We start from the raw sequence: 23,164 nt of genomic DNA on the forward strand, positions 1-23,164 counted from the left end.
GAGTAGCTGAGAGGAATACACAGGGGTCTAATTTCAAAGCCCACACTCTTACATATACTGCAGATTACAGAACACTGATGCCCTCCCCAACTCAGTATGCAGACACATATTGACAAACAGCTAAAAGTGTAAATGTGACATGAGAATTACATTATGAAGATCTGCATCATAATATAGCTTCTAAGAATATTACAGTATCTGAACACTGACTCCGAACCAAAAATTCTATAATCTATCTACCACCCTGCACAGGCTCTCACATTTAAAACTGCTTGGCTAGAGTAGGGCCTGGCAAACTTCCACTTCCCTCATCTATCTGGTCATAAAGTGATGCCAGATATTCTAGATAATCAACTAATTAAACCATCAACCACTCACAACTACATTTAGACATCCAGTGCAGGTGAGTACATCCAAGACTATGAAACATTAACAGCAGCATTTTAAAAGATAGTATTACCTGTGATGAAAATTTAATTTAAAGGAACATTCCTGGCATAATCCTAAAAAAAAAAAGTTACACAGCTGAATATGAATAACTGCACTGCTACTGTACCTTCAGTATCATAAATTATCACTTTTCCTCATATCTTTTACAAGAAACAATCTAAAGAAATCAATCCAATTCTCCCCACCTCAAAAAATGCATGTATATAATAAATATTAGAATGCTTGAAGAACTGACATCCTAACATTACTTTAGAAAAATGTGCTGTCAATTTATTCTAAAAGCAATAGGGAGCCTCATATCAAAGACATCTAATAACAACAGTATGGGTATAGTCATTTCCTCTGAAGCGCTCTACAGTTTTCAAATGGAAGAGCTTTTCAAAAACCTCCACAATTGTGGCCTCTTCTTTTGCCTTAATCTCAGTTCACACTAGCTAACTTTTCCTCATAAGCACTTCCAGGAGGAACTCAGAAACCAGTCTGTATTGGTGTGCATTAAGCAGCATATGGGGAAATTCACGACTTCTTTCTGGAGCAGGCAGCACACTCTGAGGGCACATTTATTTAAGACCCAGAGAAGGTTGTTAACGTAATGGAGAGAAGATGCTGACATACCACAGCTTAGGGGGAAAAAAATGAATGAATGACAGAGTCTAAAACATGCATATTAAAGAGAAACTACTATATTCTGGGGTACAACCCTAAGCTTTTAAGACTGATATCAAGGACAATTATGCCCTCCTAAATTTTTTTCTTTATTGACACAAAGAGAGTGTATTTATTTATTATCCCTACCACAACAGTATGGCTATCAGCTAACATGATATTTTACAGTGCCTTTTCTGATACTATGCATCTTACTTTACATTGGTGACATGCTTAAGTTAATGAGAAGAGATCTTCACTTTACAAATGGAATTACATTTGGCATTAGAACTGTTTCACTTAAATGTCACCATAATGCTGAGAATATAAAAATTTTAGGCTCAAGCATTGTTTATGACTTTGGGAAGCTCTTAGAAAAAGAGCACTTATAGGAAGATACATTAAAATTTTTTAATTGAAACTTAAATCAGTCTATATATTTTTTTCATGTAGTAATATTGTTTTATTGTTGTGCAAGTACAGTTTTCTGCCTTTTCCCCCTACTCCAGCCCAATGCCCAGCCCTCCCCACCTCCCTCCCATTTCCACCCTCCCTTGTTATTGTCCATGTGTCCTTTATAGTTGTTCCTACAAAAAAATTAGTCTACATATTTTAAACTCTAAATTACATAAACTTTAAAGAAACCAATTATATCCAACCTTGAGTCAACTTACTTAATTTAACAAGTGCATTTCTCTTTTCTCCATGCTCAATATAACCAAAATTAACTTCCCAACTCTTTAAGCTGTCTTTTTCATCACAATATTTATTTCCACAGAAAAACTGGCCTGAAAAAAAGGAAGGAATTATTAGCTATAATAGGTGATGATAATATTTATCTCTATAATCTGGTATCTGTGAAATCTATTCTTAACATATATAAATTTTTAGTTCTATAAAGTCAGCATTAATAAACAACTGATCACAATAATTATAAATGCTCAACAAATCCGTATACAAGTATCAAATTAAAGAGCTGAATGAACTGTTTAAAAAAAAATCAGTCACAGAATTTTGGCTCAATAGATAAGTCGACTGTTTGTATTTACATACAGAGTTTTAGTGAGTCCCTGTTAGGCAATCTTACACTTTGGAAAATGGTAACACTTAGAGTGTATTCACTAATCCCCTAAAAGAATAAATGTATTTTCCAAAGTACATGCACATACACCTAGGTGAATCCTTTTCAATATTTAATAGTAATATCAAAATTGATATTTTTAAGTATAAGATAATGGTATTTAAGTATCAGCATAAAATGGCATTTAAAGCACATTTTTAAATGCTAGCACTTTGAGATAAGTAGAATAAGTAATCAAACCCGATGCTCTAAATTTTAAAATCACTTGACACTAAAATCAATACCACATTATCATGTCAACTGTACATTAAATACTTTTGCAAAAAAGGAATTAATACTGATGATCCGAGAGGGGGAAAAAAGCAGCACAATTATTAACTTTGATAGGAAAAAAATCAAACTTTTATTTGTACAAATAAAAAATTTGTATCTCAATAATCTGCACTACCAGGAACCTGAAATTCTCACAACAAATTATCAAAATCAATTTTGAAAATTATCTGTCCAAAAGGCTGATAACTTTTCTAAATGGGCACTTTTTACTTATTCCAAATGAATACTTTATTAATAATCTGTACATGTTTAGTAATGGCTCTATTGCTAAAACAGCAAAACTGTGACTTTATAAATCACAGCAATAGCATTTTCTACCTTTCCCCACTAATCCTTTCTTCAGTTACATGAATTTAGAGAATGTCCATCAATTGTTTTAAAAGGCAGCATTGTTCACCATCATCTGAAAATTCCATTCAATAAAAGTACAAAATTTTTAAATTGGGATAGACATTTCAATATATCTCACTGGTTTAGGCAAAAGCAAACAAAGATGTAATTTTAAGAAAAGTTTTAAAAGTTTATTTAAATTTATTATTTTTCTTGTCCTCTAAAGTAGTTCCATGGCTGATATTACTTATATAAAGAAAAAAATTTCGGAGACTTCCGGCAAGATGGAGGAATAGGTAGACGCACCGTACCTCCTCGCACAACCAAGAACAGAACTACAATAATTTACAACAATGATTTGCAGTCATAATATCAGAATTGTCAGAGGATGTATCTAAATGGAAGTCGGACAGCCAAGAAGTTGAAGTAGACCCGTACATCCAGACTGGTAGAGGACGACGAGCCGAGCAAGCGGGTGCGGGGCTGGCGTGGGTCACAGGCGCGGGTCACAGGCGCGCGTAGGTCGGGGGAAATTTGGCGCAAAATTGGCGTGACAGCAATCCGGGACGCAAGAGCGCAGCGGTGCAGCGGTGATCCCTGAGTACGCAAGCAGTGGCTGGGGGAATCAGTGGGGCAGCGACTGGGGACCAGGGCAGAGCTCACGGCCCAGAAGCCCAGGGAAGTGTCTGACTCCAGGAGAACGGAAGGGTCACCATTGATCCCTCCTGTCCCCGTTCCCGCCCCTGCCCCCACATATAACGTCACAATCTAGCGACTGGGGCGCCCAGCCCCGGTGAACACCTAAGGCTCCGCCCCCCACCGTAACAAGAGCGACCGGACCGGAAAAAAAATAAATAAATAAGTAAAATAATAGGAGAGACAGGGAAAGACATAAGACATGTTTCCAGCAGAACAGATCAGTTCCCCAGGACTCATCCTTTTGAGTGACCAAGAAATAGCCAATCTATCAGATGCACAGTTCAAAACACTGGTGATCAGGAAGCTCACGGAACTGGTTGATTTTGGATCCAAATTACATGAAAAAATGCAGATTACCATAAAAGGGATGCAGGAAGACATACGGAGGAGAGCCAATTGTGAAAGGAAGGAATCTGAGTCTCAAAACAACACAGTGGACCAGAAGGAAGATAGAATCAACCAAGCAGGAGAGCATGATGAAATAAGAATTCAAAAAATTGAAGAAAAGCTTAAGACCATCGAGGACACCTTTAAACGTTCCAACATCCGAATTATAGGGGTACCAGAAGGGGAGGACCAACAAGTGGAAAAGTTATTTGAACAAATAATAAAGGAGAACTTCCCCAAACTGGCAAAGGGAACAGTCTTCCAAGAAATCCAAGGAGCACAGAGAGCCCCAAAGAAGTTGGACCCAAGAAGAAACACACCAAGGCACATCATAATTACATTAGCCAAGGTAAAAACGAAGGAGAGAATCCTAGAAGCAGCAAGAGATAAGGGGGCAGTCACCTACAAAGGAGTTCCCATCAGACTGTCAGCTGATTTCTCAAAAGAGACCTTACAGGCAAGAAGGGGCTGGAAAGAAATATTCCAAGTCATGAAAGACAAGGACCTACATCCCAGATTGCTCTATCCAGCAAAGCTCTCATTTAGAATGGAAGGGCAGATAAAGTGCTTCTCAGATAAGGTCAAGTTAAAGGAGTTCATCATCACCAAGCCCTTACTTTATGAAATGCTAAAGGGACTTACCTAAGAAAAGAAGATAAAGAAAAGACATGTATAGTAAAAGGACAGCAAACTCACAATTATTAACAACCACACCTAAAGCAAAACCAAAAGAAACTAAGCAAACAACTAGAATAGGAACAGAACCACAGAAATAGAGGGCACAAGGGGTGGCTAGCAGTAGGGGTGGGAGGAGGAGAGAGGAGGGAAAAGGTATAGAGTGTAAGTAGCATAGAATGTAGGTTGAAAATAGATAGGGGGAGGGCAAGAATAGTACGGGAAATGTAGAAGCTAAAGAACTCATAAGTATGACACATGGACATGGACTAAAGGGGGGGAATGTGGGTGGGAGAGGGGGCACAGGGTGGAGGGGAGTGAAGGGGGAAATGGGACAACTGTAATAGCATAATCAATAAAATATATTAAAATAAATAAATAAATAAATAAATAAAAATGTGTATACGGAAGTTCCCAAACTTGGAAAAAAAAAAAAAAAAAAGAAAAAAATTTCTACTGTTTAATTGCATAAACAATTTCACACCTGACATAGATATCCAAGTTGTGGAAGATGTATATTCGAACCACAGTGATGTTATAAATGTTTAATCATTTTTAAAATGTAACCTTTATTTTCAGTTAAAAATTTTTTTAAGTTATTACTTTCAAATCATTTCCTGTTGGCTGGTGTGGCTCCGTGACTGAGTGCTGACCTGTGAACCAAAAGGTCACCAGTTCAATTCCCAGTCAGGGCACATGCCTGGGTTGCGGGCCAGGTCCCCTGTTGGGGGTGTGCAAGAGGCAACTATGTATCTCTCACACATTAATTTTCTCTCTTTCTCCCTCCCTTTCACTCTCTCTAAAAAAATAAATAAAATCATTAAAAAATTATTTCCTAAATGTTCCTCTGTAGTTTTCATAACATTAACATTACTTGTTATTACAATTAAAAATGCAATTATCAATAGAGAATTTTTTAAAAGATTTTTATTTATTTAATTTATTTTATTTAAGATTTTATTTATTTTTAGAGAGGGAAGGGAGGGAGATAGAGAGAGAGAAAGAGAAACATCAATGTGCAGTTGCTGGGGGTTACGGCCTGCAAACCAGGCATGTGCCCTGACTGGGAATCGAACCTGCGACACTTTGGTTCGCAGCCTGTGCTCAATCCACTGAGCTACGCCAGCCAGGGCTCAATAGAGAATTTTATAGCACAATGCAGTATAGAGATATTAAGTATTCAGAAAAAATTTATGAATAGATTACAACACTGCATAGAAAAAGCATTTACTGATTGCCCAACAAGTGTCTAGCTTCTGCTGTAAAACTAAATATTTGGGCTCAATCTCAGTGATTCCCCCAAAATTCTTTTAGGTTCAAAGTGATATTTCTACTTTCAAAATGCGGATTTGACTGGAGGAGAGTAATACTTTATTGTTATTCAAAAAAACCGATAAAGAGAAAAACTCAAACATTCATCCATTGATAGTTAAGTTGCTATAAAATCTTTTAAACATTTTCTACTTATCCTCAACTGAATGTTCTAAAAGCAAAAATTCTAATAAAAGTAAAAATCTAAAGCATTATATTATTTTGACCTTTGCCAGTAATATATCCTAAATACACCTTTTCTAATTTTACTTTTGTAGATAATCACTCACTGTATACCTTAGGACTACTCTTACCCAATGACTTCAATTCAATAATGTAACAAAATAACCTTCTCCTATTCAAAAGTAAAATTTAAAAAAATTACCTTTTCCTGAAATTACTTCTTTTTCTATTCTCCACCTAAATCCAAACTGACAAGAAAAAAATTACATTTATGCCAGAGTAAATTTAAACATTATTTAAATTGTATATAAATCTAAACATGGAGCCCACAATTGACATAATTACATTTTTCAACCTAAAAATAAACCTAATTCCCATTATGATAGCTTTTTCTCTGCTTACAGGATTCCAGGTATTTAACAATACATTTGAACAATTACCAACTTATCTGTTAGGAAACAATTTGCTTTACTTTTAAAAGTTAAGGTGCCAAGCCACAAGACATCTCAATTAATTAAAAAAAAAAGTATAACCTGTTTTATAACACTGACAAAAAACAGAAAAAGAGGTAAAGAGGTCATGGTCCAGTAACGAGGCAGTATTCTCAGTGCAAGAATGCAGCCTTTGGAGTCAGACTCTTTGGGTTTACTTCTTAGGTCTACCACTAAACAGCTCTGTAATACCAAAGACGTTATTTAATCTATTTGTTCCTATTTCCTCACGTGTAAAGTAGAATAATACGAGTACCTACCTCTTTCGGTTAAGAAGTTTAAATGGTATAGTACATATCATGTATTTAGAATAGTACCTGGTGCATAGTATACCACTAGTTAGCAAGCTACCACCCACAGGCCGGCTGCCTGTTTTTATAAAGTTTTACAGAAACACAACCACACCCACTCACGCACGCAGGGGTGGCTCTTTTCCCACGACAACAGCATAGTCACGAGCAGGAAAGCATAATGGTACCGTCTGGAGCCCTACGGCAGACGGTTGTAAAACTTCCCTTCAGATTCCAAAAAACAACTTTCCTTTTTTTTTTTTGGCTCAAAATGATTTTCTCCACTGCCTTTTAAGATCTTTTACATTCATATGCTAATTTACCATAATTCCAGTTAGTAGCATAGTTTTCTATTCAGTTTATTTTTATAATGGTTAAAAGCTCAGCTCTCATAAATGGTAATGGAAGGATACTTGACTTGGGGTGGTGAACACAAAATACAATATACAGATGTATTCTACAACTGTACCCCTAAAACCTATAAAATTTTATTAACCAATGTTGCCCCAATAAATTCAATTAAAAAAATAGCTAAGCTCCACAATTATACAGACCCAAAGCAAGCTCTACCATTCCATAACTGGTTCTATGGCTCTGGGAAAGGTACTTAACATCTCAATCCATTTCCTTATTTTAAGAATCCTAATCTCATAGGTTGCTGTATTAAGAGAGATAATTCAGATGAAGTATTCAGTGACTGGCTAACTTTGTCATTTTTATTTTTTTAAATCATTTATTACTTGAATTACACAATCTTGTACTTTAAATGCAAATGAGGGCACAAAATATTTCAAAATATTCTGATTAAAACACAAAGAAAATAGCCCTGTCTGGGTAGCTGACTTGATTAGACCATCATCCCAAAACACCAAGACTGTGGGTTCGATCTCTAGTCAGAACACATATAAAATCAGCGTTGGCCAGATGGCTCAATTGGTTGGAGCACTGTCCCCAAACACCAAAAGGTTGCAGGTTCAATCTCTGGCCAGGGCACATACCTAAGTTACAGGTTCAATCCTGGGTCAGGGTGCATGTGGGAGGCAACCATCAATGTTTCTCTGTCACACCGATATTTCTCTCTTTCTCTCTCCCTTCCTCTCACTCTAAACTCAATGAAAAACATACCCTCTGGTGAAGAAAAAAAAGAATCAACCAATGAATGCATAGTAAGTGGAACAACAAATCAGTGTTTCTCTAATTAAAAAAAAGAGTATCTTCCCAGTCTAGAGAAAAAGAAACAAAAAATTCAAAATAACTGTTTAATTTTATTTTTAAACCTATACATGTATGTAAGTATTGCTTTCCACCCAACCTATGCTGGGATGTCCATTAAAACATAAATGTGTAACATAATAGTTTCCAAACTTTTCTTTCATTCATTAATCTGTTCAACAAATAACTATTAAGCAGCTCCTTACTGGGCTAGGCACTCTGCTCAGGATAAAGGGTAATTATTAAAATAGTGTCTGTCACCATGAACATTTTAACCTTACAGGGAGATAAGAAATGTCACAAGCAACTGCAGTATGTCCTACTGGTAAAGATTATAGAGATTTTGCCTCAGTATGTTTTTATATTCTTTCCTGAAGATATAAATTTTCCTGCTGATAGGCTGGATTTACTCAGGTCTTGGTGCTGAGCCTCTTCTTACTCTACCTTCTAGCACAAAGAGCTCACATATGGAAGCAATGAGAGAGAAGGATTCTAAATTCCTGACAACACAAGGTTCCATGCCATCTACTTGGACTTTTACATAAAAGAAAAATAAACTTCTAGCTCATTTAAGCCGATGTTCTTTGGGAGTGCTGCTTTGTTCTTTGGGAGCGCTGTTCCCTGCAGCTGAATCTAATCTTAACAGCTGAATCTAATCTTAACTGGAGCCAAACAAATTCTCAATGACGAAAGAAAACAAGGAAATGGAGGTGTGGGGCAAAGGTTGGAATTCACTAAAAATGCCTAAATATCTGCTATATATAGTAGGCACTGAGCTGGGAGCTGGTTAATTAAAAAAGGATAAAATACTGCCTTGGGTAAATAGAACTGTGAGAAAACGCATTCTTGCAAGGAAATCAAAGGCACTACTGTCTCCAACACCTCAAACACTGTAGACCAAAAACCAGTCATCTACCTTTCCCCTCGTGTGGGGTAAGGAGTAGATGGGAAATCTCTGTGTCTTCCCCTCAATTTTGCTGTGAACTTAAAACTGGTCTAAAAAAGATAAAGTCTTAATTTCTTAGGACAGATCCCCCTCCCTCCATATTTTACATTTCTCTAATATTCACACTCAAAACCTGAGAGTTGTATCGACTTCTTACTTGCACTAACCCTCGCATCTGACTATTCATCATGTTCTAATAGGAAAATGTAACTTGTTTGAAGATTATCCTCCTTAAAGTATGATCTCCAATAACATCCTGTGTTACTTTCAAATGGAAAATACAAATATTTAATTATTTACTATGTTACATTCTACTATGTATGCTACATTCTCCCCTTAACTGTTTTTTTAAGAGCAGACACCATGTATTAATCCATGCCACTCAGCCTAGTCCTCAATAAATACTGAAAAGCAATCAATACATGAGGCACAGTTGAAAAGCCTGTTTGTCATGTGCTCTTAGAAAGACCTATTTTTCACATTCAACTTGCAGTGTAGTAACTTCAATTAACTCCAACTGCTGTGGTGCTTTTTGGATTCAATATGGTGATAACTAGTACAGATATGAGAGCCAGTTCACAAGAAACTGAGGAAGTCTGGGATACACCAAGTGCATGGGTTTGTAAACAGGGTTATAAAAATGGACACTAATACTATCTAATGGAATACTGTAAAGCAACCCACATGTTAAAGGCACTAATGAAAAATTAAACCAACCATGGTTCTGAGATTTAACAATTTAAATAAAAACAAAATCCTTATGATAAACAGGTTGTCTTTCTTAATATAAATGTACATTACCCAAACACAGATTTATGCAACATTCCCTCCTCTCTCATTTCAAACTGAGACCATATGTTCTTGGGTCACCTTCTCTAGCTGAAAATGTAAAATCTGAGATAGGAATAAAAATCCCTTTAATATTAACTAAAGTAAGATGTAAAGTGAGAATGAAAATCTGCTGTTATAATTAGCACTGATTAGAGTTAATTTTACTAGAATAGACATTTACATAACAAAAGATGTGCATCTGCCTCTTTATAACTGGTAATCAATTTGGAAAATACAGCCTATCAATTTCATCTGTGAAACAAGACATCATTCTGCCCTGTCAAATCATTCATTATAATCACTAGAGGCTCTAGATTAGACTCACGAGGAACAGGATCCAGTAGCCACTTGTGTTTAATTTTAGACTTTTTTGCCTCAGCTCACAAAGAAGCACCCTTAACTGAGGGGCCCTTTATAAATTCCACAGCTGCAGAGGTTAAAATGGCCCAAATGATACTTCATAGAAACAAGGCAATTTAGACTAAAATAGCATCTTTAAAAGAATAATGTGGGGCATGCCGATGTAATAAAAAGAAACAATACACTTGTATAAGAACCTTCTCTATTAAACATCTGGAAGGCATACCTTATTTTCTTTGTATCTACTGAGATCTGCTATGCAGTATTCCTTGAATAATTTATCATAGTATTTCTTTGCAAGTCTCTTCTCCCTAGATTTATAAAAAATACAAATCTTCATTTAGAAATCCAATTATAGTTTGCTACTTGGAAGCAATGTCAAATAAATAACACATAATATAACAATTACTGTTTTAAAAGAGATCTATTAGTTATATGTGCATAGAATATCTGAATATTAACTATTAAAGTTGTTCTCTCAGGGAGAAGATCTGGAATACTTACAGTCAGACATGGGAAAGAGTCTTACTCTTCACTTTTTACCCGTTGTAATGTTTGGATTTTTAGAACCATTTTCAGGTATTGCTTTTTCCCAAAATATTTTAAAAATTTAAAAAGAAGCACACATTACAGGACAACAAACAATATTTTTTAAGTGTGTTTTAAAGATAAACTCAAGCAGTAAGAAGTCAGTTAAAACTGCTAAAAATTACCAAAAGAACCAAACTAGATTCAGTAATCTGAGGAATGGTTTTATGTCCTCAATTCAGAACAAATCTATGCAGGGTAGGAGAGACAGGATGAAAGCATTTGATGCATTATGCATCGATGGCTAAAATTACCAGTTCATGTCCATTTCATCTTCCTCATTCCATAGGAACCTATGATTTTCTCGTATAACATCCATGTCTGTCTTGTCATTTTCCCTGGAAAATAAAATGATTTTAATTTAATGTAAACACAGAATTAGTCAAATTTAGGAGGTTAAACCAGTTGTGATATTTTCAAACACCTGAGTAAAAGATAATACAAAAAGATAAAGACAGTTTTATTTGTATGTATATATGTACATACGTTTGTAAAAACTATTTCAGTACTTTTTCAAAAGGCACTGTGAAGAGTGCTATACAGAAGAAACTTAAATGGATAAGAAATCCATCCATTTCTGGCACTGGTTTCAGTTATAAACATGATGCTAAAAAACCAAAATGAGGATAAGAAATCTGAGTAAACATTAAATGGAAGAAAAAATGTATGACAGTAAGTTTCAGAATCTAAAAAAAGTAACACTACCCTATGAGATTTAATTTAAAAAACATATACAGAGTTTTCCATACCTCATTTTTCTACAGCTTCCAAGGAAGACTGAGTAAGGAAGAGAGCTGAAGGGTACGATTTTCCTAGATACTACAACAGACTGGGGATAGAACAAGGGATTGTTGGGAAGTATAGGACAAACTGAGAGGGAGATTAGTCTGGGATAGATGACATGGTATAAAGTTTTTTAGGGCTCTCCCAATTCAGAAAATTGTTAAGTTGGGGAAAAAACACACAAAACCAAAAGGCTCTGACAAGAAAAGCCTCCAACATAGGGAGCAATTTCATGTGTGAGAAATATTAGAAACAGGTTTCTTGTTTGCCCTATCTTTATCTTTTTATCCTCACCCAATGACATGCTTACTGATTTTAGAGAGAGGGAAAAGGAGAAAGAGAGAGGAGGAGAGAAACACTGAGGTGGGAGAGAAACACTGGTCAGTTGCCTTTCTCAAGCACCCTGACTGAGGGCCGAACCTGCAGCCCAGGCATGTGCTCTGACCAGGAATTGAACGTGGGACCTTTCGGTTTATGGGATGATGCTGCAACCAACTGAGCCACACCAGCCACAGCTGCCCTACCTTTTAAAAGGCAATCCCAAACACTGAGGTTTAAAAAGTTCAAAGATCCTCTCAAAACTAAACAAAGCACTCAAAGCTGTATAATCAGGGACATGTGTATTCCTCACATAATTGTTATTGACAGGGGCTACTACTGCCAGAGGAATGGGGTCGATGAGAAGCTACTTAGCTGAAAGCTATGGATGGTCTCTCCACATTATGATATAACAAGGAAATCAGAATGGAGAACAGAGGAAGATCACAGAATCAGACGACATAGTAGCGGTGGGTCTTTGAAAGTAGTTCTGTATAAACTTCATGACACTTACCCTGATCGCCTGAAATCTTCTTTCTTGCCACCATAGTATAAAATATAGTCATTTACAAACTTTGTATGCCTTTGATACTGAAATGCAAAAAATTAAGGATTTTACTTGTTCAACAGTTGAGCGACGTCCAAGATATATTAGTGAGTAGGAATAAAAAGCATAGTATGAAACTACTTAGTTTTTAAATATGCAAATATACACTATACATGCTTATAAATTCAAAGGTAGAAAAAGGTTAATATTAAACTATTAAGAATGAACATTATAGAGTATAGGAATTTTTACGTTATAAACAATATAAATGTTTATATTTTAATGTTTTAACATTTAATGTTTAAATGTTTTAAACATTTTCCAAGCATATGTTACTCATGATAAAATATATCTCTATCTAGGGAGAAAGTTTCCTCTTCTATTGCTGAACTACATATGGCCTCAGACCACTACTCATTTTAATCATCACAATAGGAAAAACTGTCATTTCTAAAGTTAAAGGTATGGAGTACAGTTTACCTTTCATTATTATAAAATATAATTTGGCTATGCCAGTAATAAAGCCTCTAAAAATATAAGATAAAACTTTTATAATTTAAATCCTAACAATAGGCTTTCAAAAAAAGTAAATATAAGAAATCAGATGTTATTTCTGTAAATTTTCTTTTAATATTCAAAGCTCCACAATTATGTTTATTTTCAGTTAAGTATAACAAGATATTTGAGGTTAAAAGTTTTTCTTTTGAAAAGCTTAACGGTACTCTCTGTACAAGTGAACATGTACACACTAGAACTGACCTTCTCTGTAATATTGTCTGTGACTGTGACTACATCCTATTATATTAAAGATAGTGACTTAATTGATCACAATATATTCTAACAGAGTCTCAAATCAGAATACACTTCTCAAAGTGGAAACAAAAACAGTTAACATTTCAGAAAAAAGAGAAGAGCCAAATATGTGGACATATGGGTTCTACCTCTTCGCCTATCACTAGCTGGTCATGTGACCACAGCAAGTCACTTAAATCTTTTAGAGCTGGGGTCAGCAAACTTTTTCTGTAAATAGTAAACATGCAGGCCATATGGTCTCTGTTACAATTGCTCGGCTCTGCCATTTTAGTATGCAAGTAGATACAGATAACACCTAAATGAATGAGCATAGCTGTGGCTCCAAAAACACTTACTTCTAAAACAGGTGCTGGGTGGGACTTTGCTTCCAGGAAAACGGAGTAGACAAAGATGTACTGCTCCCTATTCTTCCCACTAACAACAGCTAAATCCCTTGGAAATTATACAAATTTATTTAAAAAAAAACATAAGAAGACTCTGAAAGGTAGAGAGAAGGCATATCAGCTACGGACCTCAGGACCCATGTTATAACATGGTGGTGAATTACCCTTTTTGTCTTTTTTTTTTAGAGGGAGGGGAAATGAGAGTGAGAAAGAGGGGGAGAGAACCATCAATGTGTGGTTCTGGGGAACTGGTCCACAACCCAGGCATGTGCCCTGACTGGGAATCGAACCAGCGACCCTTTGGCTTGCAGGCCCACACTCAATCCATTGAGTCACACCAGCCAGAGCCCCTTTTTGCCTTTTTCTTTCTTTTTTTCTTTAGCAACTGTTATAATAATTTACTAGGGGATTTTAAGTATATTTAAAATGAAAATGTATGAACAATATCATATAAATTATATTTGTATTAGAGACTTTAAAGCAAAAACCATTACTAGAAAGATATAGGTATACTTCAAAATGACAAAAGTTAAGTTCTTTAGTAAAAGATAATAATTCTACTTTTTTTTTAAATATTTTTTTTTTATTTTGTTCAAGTACAGTTGCCTTTTTGCCTTTTAAATCCCAGGTTTGGAAGTGAAGAAAGCTGGCAACCTGGAAATACCAAAAAGCACAGGCAAAAAAAAAAAAAAAAAAAGTCCCAAAAGCCTTCTCTAACTGAATATCCAAGTGAGAGGCAGTCTAACAAGATAGATAACTTTCAGACAATAACCACTCTATTCCAGCCAAATACTCCAGAAAAAAACTGTGTCACACCTCTGCTCATGCCAGAGAAGCAGACCTAGACTCTCACCCTGACCAGGCTTTTAGATGCCCCAACACCCTCGAATGATCAGAGAAGGCAGAGTAGATGTCGAAATGCTGAAGGAACAAGGGGCAGATATAAGCAACTTGGTTAAGAGATAAGAGGCATAAATAAATTGTTGACAAGAAAACATCTATAATTTAAAGTATTAGAAATAGTAACAGGGTGAAACAGATTACTATAGGTGGGAGGCAGTATATCTAATTGACATTGCCTCCTTCTCCCAATCTGACTGTTAAGTAATACACACCTAGGAATACTGCAGTCTTGCTTGGCCTCTCTTTCATTCTCCAACATTCAGTAACATGAAGGCCAGTGGTAGCAGTCTCTGTAATGAGCCACAGTCGTACTGAAAAGTTGAACTGAGACATGCCTACAGCAGGGAAGCAGGGTACGGTATACAGCTTAAAGAGAACCCAACTCATGCCTGAGAGTTGAAGCCAGAGCAGAGAGAGCAGTCCACAGTCAGACCTACATTTAATACAAGTCTTACAAAGACTTTAACTAGCAAAGAACTAGGCAGGAAAAGAATAAGAGTTAAAATGAGACAGAAGATAAGAGTAGTATAAAAATGAGAAATGTTGAGAGCTTGGTAAAAACAGGGTGTAAAAAATACTGGCAAGTTCATGGACTTTGTAAACCTATTTATAGAACATTTGGAATGTTTTACTATTTTTTGTCTCTAAATTTTTTTATGTATTAGTAAAAGAGAACTGTGTGCAAAAGTGTAAGTGGCAAAATTCCACATCAATAAAGACTTACCTTTAAAAACAAAATATCAATCTATCTGACTTTACAAAATTTCATGAAATAAAAAAGTAAAATTTTAAAGACTATTAGTTTTTAAAAACCTGGAAGTACAAAAAGGATACAGCATCCATAGCTATGAGATGAAACCTTCTATTTCTTGCTTCTTCCCTGTTAAGACAAATTTTATTTTAAGCAAATTCAAATATCTACATTCTAATTAATGTAATCAAATCCCTAAGTCTCTGAGTTTAAAAAAAACACCTTAAACCAAAAAAAGTAAAGCACATTGAAATACCATACCTATCCAGCAATTCTGCTGCAACCTGTTTATGCACCACCTTTCCATGTTTTTCTTTCTGAAATGGCTTTTGGAGCAGTAAATCATCTTCACCTGTCCTGGTTTATTAAGAAGAAAAACTATTAAAAGAGTTTATTTTTCTCAAAGAATTTCCCATTTCTTTATATTTTCACAACTGAAGTATGTTTTAAACACTTAAGTCTTAAAGAGGAATCACTCACTGATCTTTAGTGAGACATTTTATGTCTCCTTAAATTGCTTAATTAATATCTTAATTTTATTTTCATACCTACAAAATGGAGAGAATGAAACTGACAAATGTACAAGTCCTGGTTTCTGACCACATAGGTTCCTGGGTTCTAATTCTGGCTGTCATTAACGATCTTATTTTTTTTCACTATCTTAATCTTAAATAAAATTAAGTTATTTAAGTTCTTTGGGACACAACCTCCCAGTCTGTATAGATAACGAAGCTTTTGGTTACTGATAATATGGAACAAGAAAGGCCAGTTATAGATAACACAGACTACAGATGATTAGCCCTAGTTATGTAGATATATATAACATTAGAGCAGAGAAGACTATCCAACTAGATTTGCTCAAATTCTATTCTTACAAAGTAATATTTTTTTAATAAAAAAATCTTGAATATGTAAAGTACCATAAAACATAATTTGTTATAATTATTTCTATTCTATTGGTTATCCATAAAGGCTGAATACCCAACAAAAAGGTTCAGTTTCAATTAGTATGCCTAATATATTGCTCTCAGTGTAAAATAATAAACCAATTCTTATAAATTTGATTAATAAACCAATCAACCACTCCTAAGTTAATGGATAAAAGCAAGGCTCTAAGCACTAAAAGCTGAAAACCTCCTCCTTAAAGACAGCAACTCCACCAAAATGTAGTGGCCTCATTATAAGGCCCAGAGTACACCTGTTGACAGATCTTGTTCCTTCCAATAAAAACTTCATGAGCTCCTTCCCTTGATCACTTAGCCTGCTCATTCACAAAACCATAAGAATTGTGCCATATCACAATCTCATACTCCACACTAACCTCATTTTGAAGTCGAATCCTAGCAAAGGGACCACCAACCTATCTGTCCTAGCGAAAGCCCTATCTTAGCTATGACATCTGCAAGTAAAACGTCCTTCTCCCCTTTCAGCTTCTGTAAATCCCCCCATAGCATAAACATTTCTTATTTTTCACATAATGGTTCTCAAATTTTTGAGTCAATTCATTATAGTTCAACAAAGTGAAATCCCTTCACATCGTTGCCTTCACAAACACAATCCAAAAACTTTCAATATTATTTATAACTCATCTCAATCTAGAAAGGATTCGAAGCACAGATAATAAAAAATTACCTTTTCTTCCTTTTGCTAGATTCTCCACAGTGTTCATCATCACTAAAATCAGAGTCATAGCCTCCATGACCATGCATCTGTAAAGTATAATGTCAGTTACTTAGCACCTAAGTTGCCCATTGTTCAGGAAACTGAATAGTTCAAAAGTAAGTCATATTTAAAAGTCACAATAGTTTTAAAGGATAGTGGGGTATGTCACTGTCCCTGAACTACCCACACATCCAAAACTTTCATTCACTTTGAATAAGACTTAGCCTTCGGAAAATGGATAAACATTTTTTACCATCAGGCCAACACAGGGCTAGTCTTTGACCTTCTTCCATTGAAAACTAGGTCTAGAAGTGGCCGTGTGACTGCACAGAGTTCAGCAGGGCTTCACTTCAACTCTGAGTACCAACACTTGCTCTGTATCTATCATCGACTTTGCTCTGGACATTACGTGAAGTCCTTTACAAACACTGCTTCTGATTCTGCAATTTAGAAGCTATTATCTCCATTTTAGAGATGAAGAAAATCAAGGGCAAATGAAGTTAATCAATTATATAGAGCAAATAGGTGACTAAGCTGATTTACTTGAGTCTTAAGCCCATAATTTCAACTACTCCAAACTGTCTCTCTGAAATTCGCTAACATTTTGATTATTATATTCCATTAGACTTACTGCATTTGTGAACAGTATATTAACTGATGAAAATCTACCTCTTTTCTCAACATATGTGGAGATTTCCTTTTTCTTTTAAAGGTTTTTTTCTAGGTAAATCACCTTGTCCTTTGGCCTAGTCAACCTTATTTTTTCTTAATTGAAATTCTCAGAAATACTGAAAGATCTCAACTGTCACTAAGTTGGTGTTGGAAGCAGCTCCTGGTTTCAGCATTATGTTGAATTTGGGACCCACATTAATAGGGGATGGATAGGTTATTTGCCTATTTGATGTCATAAATACCCAATTCACATGGCTGCAAGAAACCCATGCAGGTCAAATGATACATGCAATTTTTTAAACTTTAATATTCACTGCAACAAGTAGAGCGTGAAAAAGAGGAAAGAACTCCCTAAACTTCATTGCCCTACACCTAAGACAAAATATGTTGCACCTCTCTTCCCTGTCCCACAGAATCCTAGAGAAAGGCACCGGCCAAGGTTGGAAGTGAAGGTTATAAGACTACAGCTCCACCTCCACCCTCGCTTACATCCGTCTTCACCTTACAGATACACCTGGATCTCGCTTACATCCGTCTTCACCTTACAGATACACCTGGATCTCACACCCTCCGTAATGTCAATTTCTTGCTCCACCTGTCTATCACATCGATCACATCTGTTCAAGCCATACCAGCCTCTTACTCCTTGTCTTACAACCTCACTTGCACATCTTGATGGGGGACAACCACTGGGTGCTGCATAGAGGTATGTTCTGGGATCAGTCCTCCAGAATGCAAATCCTGACCCTGCACATTTCATTTGTCTTTGAGCAGGTTCTACAACCTGTGAGCCTCAGTCTCCCCCTCTACAAAAGGAGGCTAGTGAAGAGTACCAGTCTCATAGGACTGGAAATTAAATTACCACATATAAAGGATTTTAGAACAGTGTCTGGCACAGTAAAACCCCGTAAATGTTAACTCTTAGTACCATCATCATCATGTTACCACACACCAAAACACCACCTCTCCCCCGTTCCTCCTCTCCCATTTCTTCTTCCTCTGGCGGCTTCATCCATCCCATACCCATTCCCATACCCATCTCCACTCAGTGGTTGCACTAACATGCTCTCACTCACTTCAGGTTACGAATAAACTGACAGGGGCCGAGAGAAATTAGAGAAAGGAGACGCCGACTGTCTCCAGAATCTATCAAAATAAAATAATTAAAAAAAGAAAATCAACAAGTAGCATATGAGATACAAGTTCCAGGTCCTTATATCCGATGCCAAATACGCTCACGGCCCTTCTCAAACACCCCTTCCCCGCCTCCCTGGTTTGCCAAGCTCGCCCGCAGAGTAGTCTCTTTCTGCTTTCTTGGCGGCTGCAGCGACGACCCACGGCCTGAACGAGCCGCTGTAGGGCCGCCACAGTCCGCGGAGGCCGTGCAGGTCCGCCACAGCCGGCGCTGCCACCGCCCACTCCCCACCTCTCCCTACGGGTCGTGACAGGGCGCCACTTCCGGTCGGGCTCGGCCGCGAGTCACACTTAAATGGTACCGAATTTGTGCCACAGGCAGAACACTCCCGGGAAACAAAGGCGGCGGAGGGACAAGGCCGGAAGGGGAGACAGGGGCTTCGTGCTTTCTTCGAAGTCGCTGCCTTCACTCATTTTTCTTTGGGCCTTTTTCCCTTCCCTTCGCGGGAGCCCCGTATCTAATGTGTGTGGCACTGCTCTAATTCCATACCCCCACTTGAAAAAAAAAAACCCTGCCTGAGTATCACCTGCCGCCCTCTTTCTAGTAACCTTAGTAACGCCTCCTCGGAGCATCTTCGCTGAAGGGCTCACCCTCTAATCTGCTTTTCTTTCTTCTCATCCCCCCCACCGCCCCGCCCCAAACCCAACCCCCGCGCCCAATAAAACCGTTCTCATAATTAGAGCAAAAATAACTTTCCTTCGTTTTACCACCCACACAATAGTTACCATTCCAAATGCAGTGCTGGTGGCAGAGGAGCTCATCAAAAATGTAAGGAAAGGAAGTCTAGAAAATAGCGGCGATTTCACGGAGTTGTGGATTCTGCAGACAAGCGATCCGGCACGTGTTAAAAGAGAGCCAAAACAGTTCCAAACGAGAGAGAGAGAGGGAGGGAGGGAGGAGGAAGAAACGGAGGAAATCAAATGAATTATTTTACGTTCCACCTGATTATCACTGTGTTTTACTTTTTCTACATCATGATGCTTCGTTCTGCTTTGCAGCCTAGTGACTGGGTTAATGTCTTGTCTCCCTCTGGCTGATGCTTGCTATTCATCTTTGCTTCCTCCTCAGTTCCCAACACGGTTCCTTGGAAACTACAGGCACTAATTAAATATTTGTTGAATTGAACTGGCACACCACTGACTTTAGAGAAAATCTTGGCACCTAATGCGAATTCATCATTTTACATCTTTTACACTGCACAGTAGATAACAATATCCTCATTGGTTCAAGTCCCCCTGCTGTCTGACAGTAAATTATAGCTATCTCCTGCTTAACCCAATGCAGTGACTATGGTCTTAAAAATCTGTGAGTTGAATTACTGTAAATTCAATGACTTCAAAATGCAATCTGATTATACATCAATGAAAAACATTTATTCGCAAACTTTAAAGCATTGGGAAACCTCACAATTTAACAATATACTATATTGAATTATTTTGTCAAGCAGTTCCCTTTTTAGTAAATATCTAAAAATATATATTTAGTTCTTTTACTTATCATCAATAAAATCAAACACACCTGTCCCTAGTATGTATTTAATTTATTTTCTAACAATATTTGATGTTTAATGGCACTTTTCTTCCAGTCTTAGTGTATTTTTGTCTGTCGTTTCGTTTTACTCTTACAACAAGCCTGTGCTGCTGTGTTATGAGCTCCATTTTGCTTTTGAGAAATAGAAGCATAGAACATAAAGCCACAGACCTGGTGAGGGTCTAGAACTAGAAGTACTTCTCTATCAATAAGACCCACTTTGCTCCCTCTCTCTGGGTAAATTTCATCTCTCTTTCTTTTTAACTCATAGATTGTGTGGGAAGTAGCTTCTGGTTCTAACATTTTAAGAGTTTCAGATCTGTTGCTACCAGACCATTCAGCTACAGATTTGCATTTTTCCCTTTGAGGCAGCAGTTATTGAAAGAGAGAAAATAGAAAATAATTGGCAGATATAGATCACATGATCTGATCTAAAAACAATTAATACAGGATAGAAAACCTACCTGATCAGGAAACCTTAAGTTAGCAAGTAAAGCTCAACAACTACAAAAAACACAAATATCGATATTTATTAAGTGCCTACTTTGGGCAGAGCAGTGTCCTTCATCATCAGGGTTACAAATATGTAAAAGCCACTCCTTAGTCTTGAAAGTTGACTAGTAAAGAAAAAATATATAGAATAATAACAACAATTTGCCTATCATATGCCAAGTGCCTATGAAATGGCATGGACCTGTGTTTCCCAATCTGTGAAATGTGTTATTTCAATTACTATGAAAATTTAAAGCCCTGGCTGGTGTAGCTCAGTGGATTGAGCGTGGGCTGCAAACCAAAGTGTTGCAGGTTCAATTCCCAGTCAGGGTACATGCCTGGGTTGTAGGCCATGACCCCAGTAGCCGCACGTTGATGTTTCTCTCTCTCTCTCTCTCTCTCTCTCCCCCCCCAGTTCCCTCTCTAAAAATAAATAAATAAAATCTTTAAAAAAAAGAAAAGAAAATTTAAATGTACACAAAGGCTGTCTATGTGGTGGAGGTGACAGAAGTTGGTCCCCATTACTCTTCATCACTCTCCCCTCTTCACATTTTTATTGCTTTCCCCACCAAAAAAAAGCTGCTCTAGGAAACAGTATGTAAAGAGACACACTTCAAAGTCAGGAAGACCTGCATTTAATCAGGTCTAATATTTATTATCTAGGAGATATTGGGGAAGTTATTTAATTCTCTGAGTCTTAATTTCCTTATCTATGAAATTGAGATAGTAGTAGTAGTATCTATCTAACCAGGGTATTGAAGAGGTTTTAAATGAAATGATGCAGCTAAAATGCTTAGCATGATGCCTAGTTCATAATAAATATATAACAAATGCTACTTGAGGAAAGAATCTGATTACAGGCATTCTTAAGAATAAGTTTAACAATTAATGCTTCTTGAATATGGTCCAGAAGTGGACCCATACATATATAATCCCATGAGTAATGGCACAGGTTTAAGTATAAACTTTTTAATACATAGTTCTGGGTCAATAGAATAATATGATAAAAATATAATCTTGATTCCTATCTCACACCATTCACAAAAGTTAATTTCAAAGAAAACATCTTTATGATATTTCATGATATTTTCCTGAGGGTGGGAAAGCTTTTTAGATAGGAAACACAAATAGCTAAACATAAAGGAAAAAATTAAATTAAGAACTTGTTCATTTAAAAGGCTTTCTTAAGAAAGTGAAAGTTAAGTCACAGGATGGGAGAAAATATTGTATTATGCACATTCAACACATTATCAGAATATAAAAAAAAACTTTAAAAATTATTAAGTAAAAGGTAGAAACCCTATAAAAAATTACCAAAAGACTTAAACAGACAATTCAAGAAAAAAGGGATATAAAAATGGCCAGTGTACATGTACACTAGTCATCAGAGAAAAGCATATTAAGAACACAATACACATTATTACACACCCACCAGAATAGTTAAATGTAAGAAAGATCTAGTGCTGATGACGATGTGGCATGACTATAACTCTTACATGCTGCTGGTGTGAGTGTGAATTGGTACGACCACCTTGGAAAAGATGTTTGCTAGTACCTACTGATGCTGAATGTATATATTCTATGTCTCATATATTCCAATCCTCAGTGTATTTTCAACAGAAAAGTGTGCATATGTTCATCAAAAGACATGTACTAGAAAGCAGTAGTTATAAATGACGGCAATATTTATAAGTCAAAAACGGGAAGCAATGCAAATGCCCATCAGTATTAGGATTGTTAAATGAATTGTAGTTTATTCAAACAATGGAATACGATACTATACAGAAATAAAAATGAATGAAGTACAATTACATGGAACAACATGGATGAATATCAGTAATATAATACTGAGCTAAAGAAGCATTATATATGCAAAATAATACATACGGCATGATCCCATTCACATAAAGGACAAAAGCAAAAGTTATCTGTTACAAGTCAGAGTTGTGGTTCTCCTGGTGGGTATAGGGGAGGAGACTGGAGGCAGTGGTGGCTGTGGGCAGGAGGGGAGGATGCTTTTAGGGACATGCTAATGTTCTATTTCTTGATCCTGGCATTATTACATGAGTGATCCTTTTATACATATGATCTGTGCATTTTATGTATATGTTATATTTCAATAAAAACTTTACATTAAAAATTTAACTTTTCCTAGAGATTTAAAAAATTTTAACTCCAGCTGGTAAATGGACATGTTAGTGACTGGAGTAATTTCAGGTGTGACAGAATAGGTTGGGGAGTGCTTTGGCGGGATTTCTTGGGGCTTCGGAAATTATGCCATATAAACGCTTACACAGTCAAAA

The 23,164-nt window shown here is 36.5% G+C and overlaps 1 protein-coding gene across 1 annotated transcript in view; it reads right to left on the reverse strand.

Moving 5' to 3' along the window:
- Nucleotides 1–19,093, reverse strand: part of LOC114498072 (protein FRA10AC1) — a 33,396-nt gene extending 14,303 nt beyond the window's left edge. Inside the window, exons 1-10 of the mRNA XM_028514150.2 lie at nt 18,721–19,093; nt 16,943–17,019; nt 15,572–15,667; nt 15,394–15,439; nt 12,428–12,504; nt 11,067–11,150; nt 10,451–10,535; nt 6,297–6,342; nt 1,770–1,883; nt 461–503 (exon numbers count right to left, since the gene is read on the reverse strand). Coding sequence (XP_028369951.1) covers nt 461–503; nt 1,770–1,883; nt 6,297–6,342; nt 10,451–10,535; nt 11,067–11,150; nt 12,428–12,504; nt 15,394–15,439; nt 15,572–15,667; nt 16,943–17,019 — 668 coding nt within the window. The 5' untranslated portion in view covers nt 18,721–19,093. The remainder of the gene's footprint in view (nt 1–460; nt 504–1,769; nt 1,884–6,296; nt 6,343–10,450; nt 10,536–11,066; nt 11,151–12,427; nt 12,505–15,393; nt 15,440–15,571; nt 15,668–16,942; nt 17,020–18,720) is intronic.
- Nucleotides 19,094–23,164: the final 4,071 nt, after the last annotated feature.

This window comes from Phyllostomus discolor, chromosome 5, assembly GCF_004126475.2.
Source record: "Phyllostomus discolor isolate MPI-MPIP mPhyDis1 chromosome 5, mPhyDis1.pri.v3, whole genome shotgun sequence".
In the NCBI taxonomy this organism is placed as follows: domain Eukaryota; kingdom Metazoa; phylum Chordata; class Mammalia; order Chiroptera; family Phyllostomidae; genus Phyllostomus; species Phyllostomus discolor.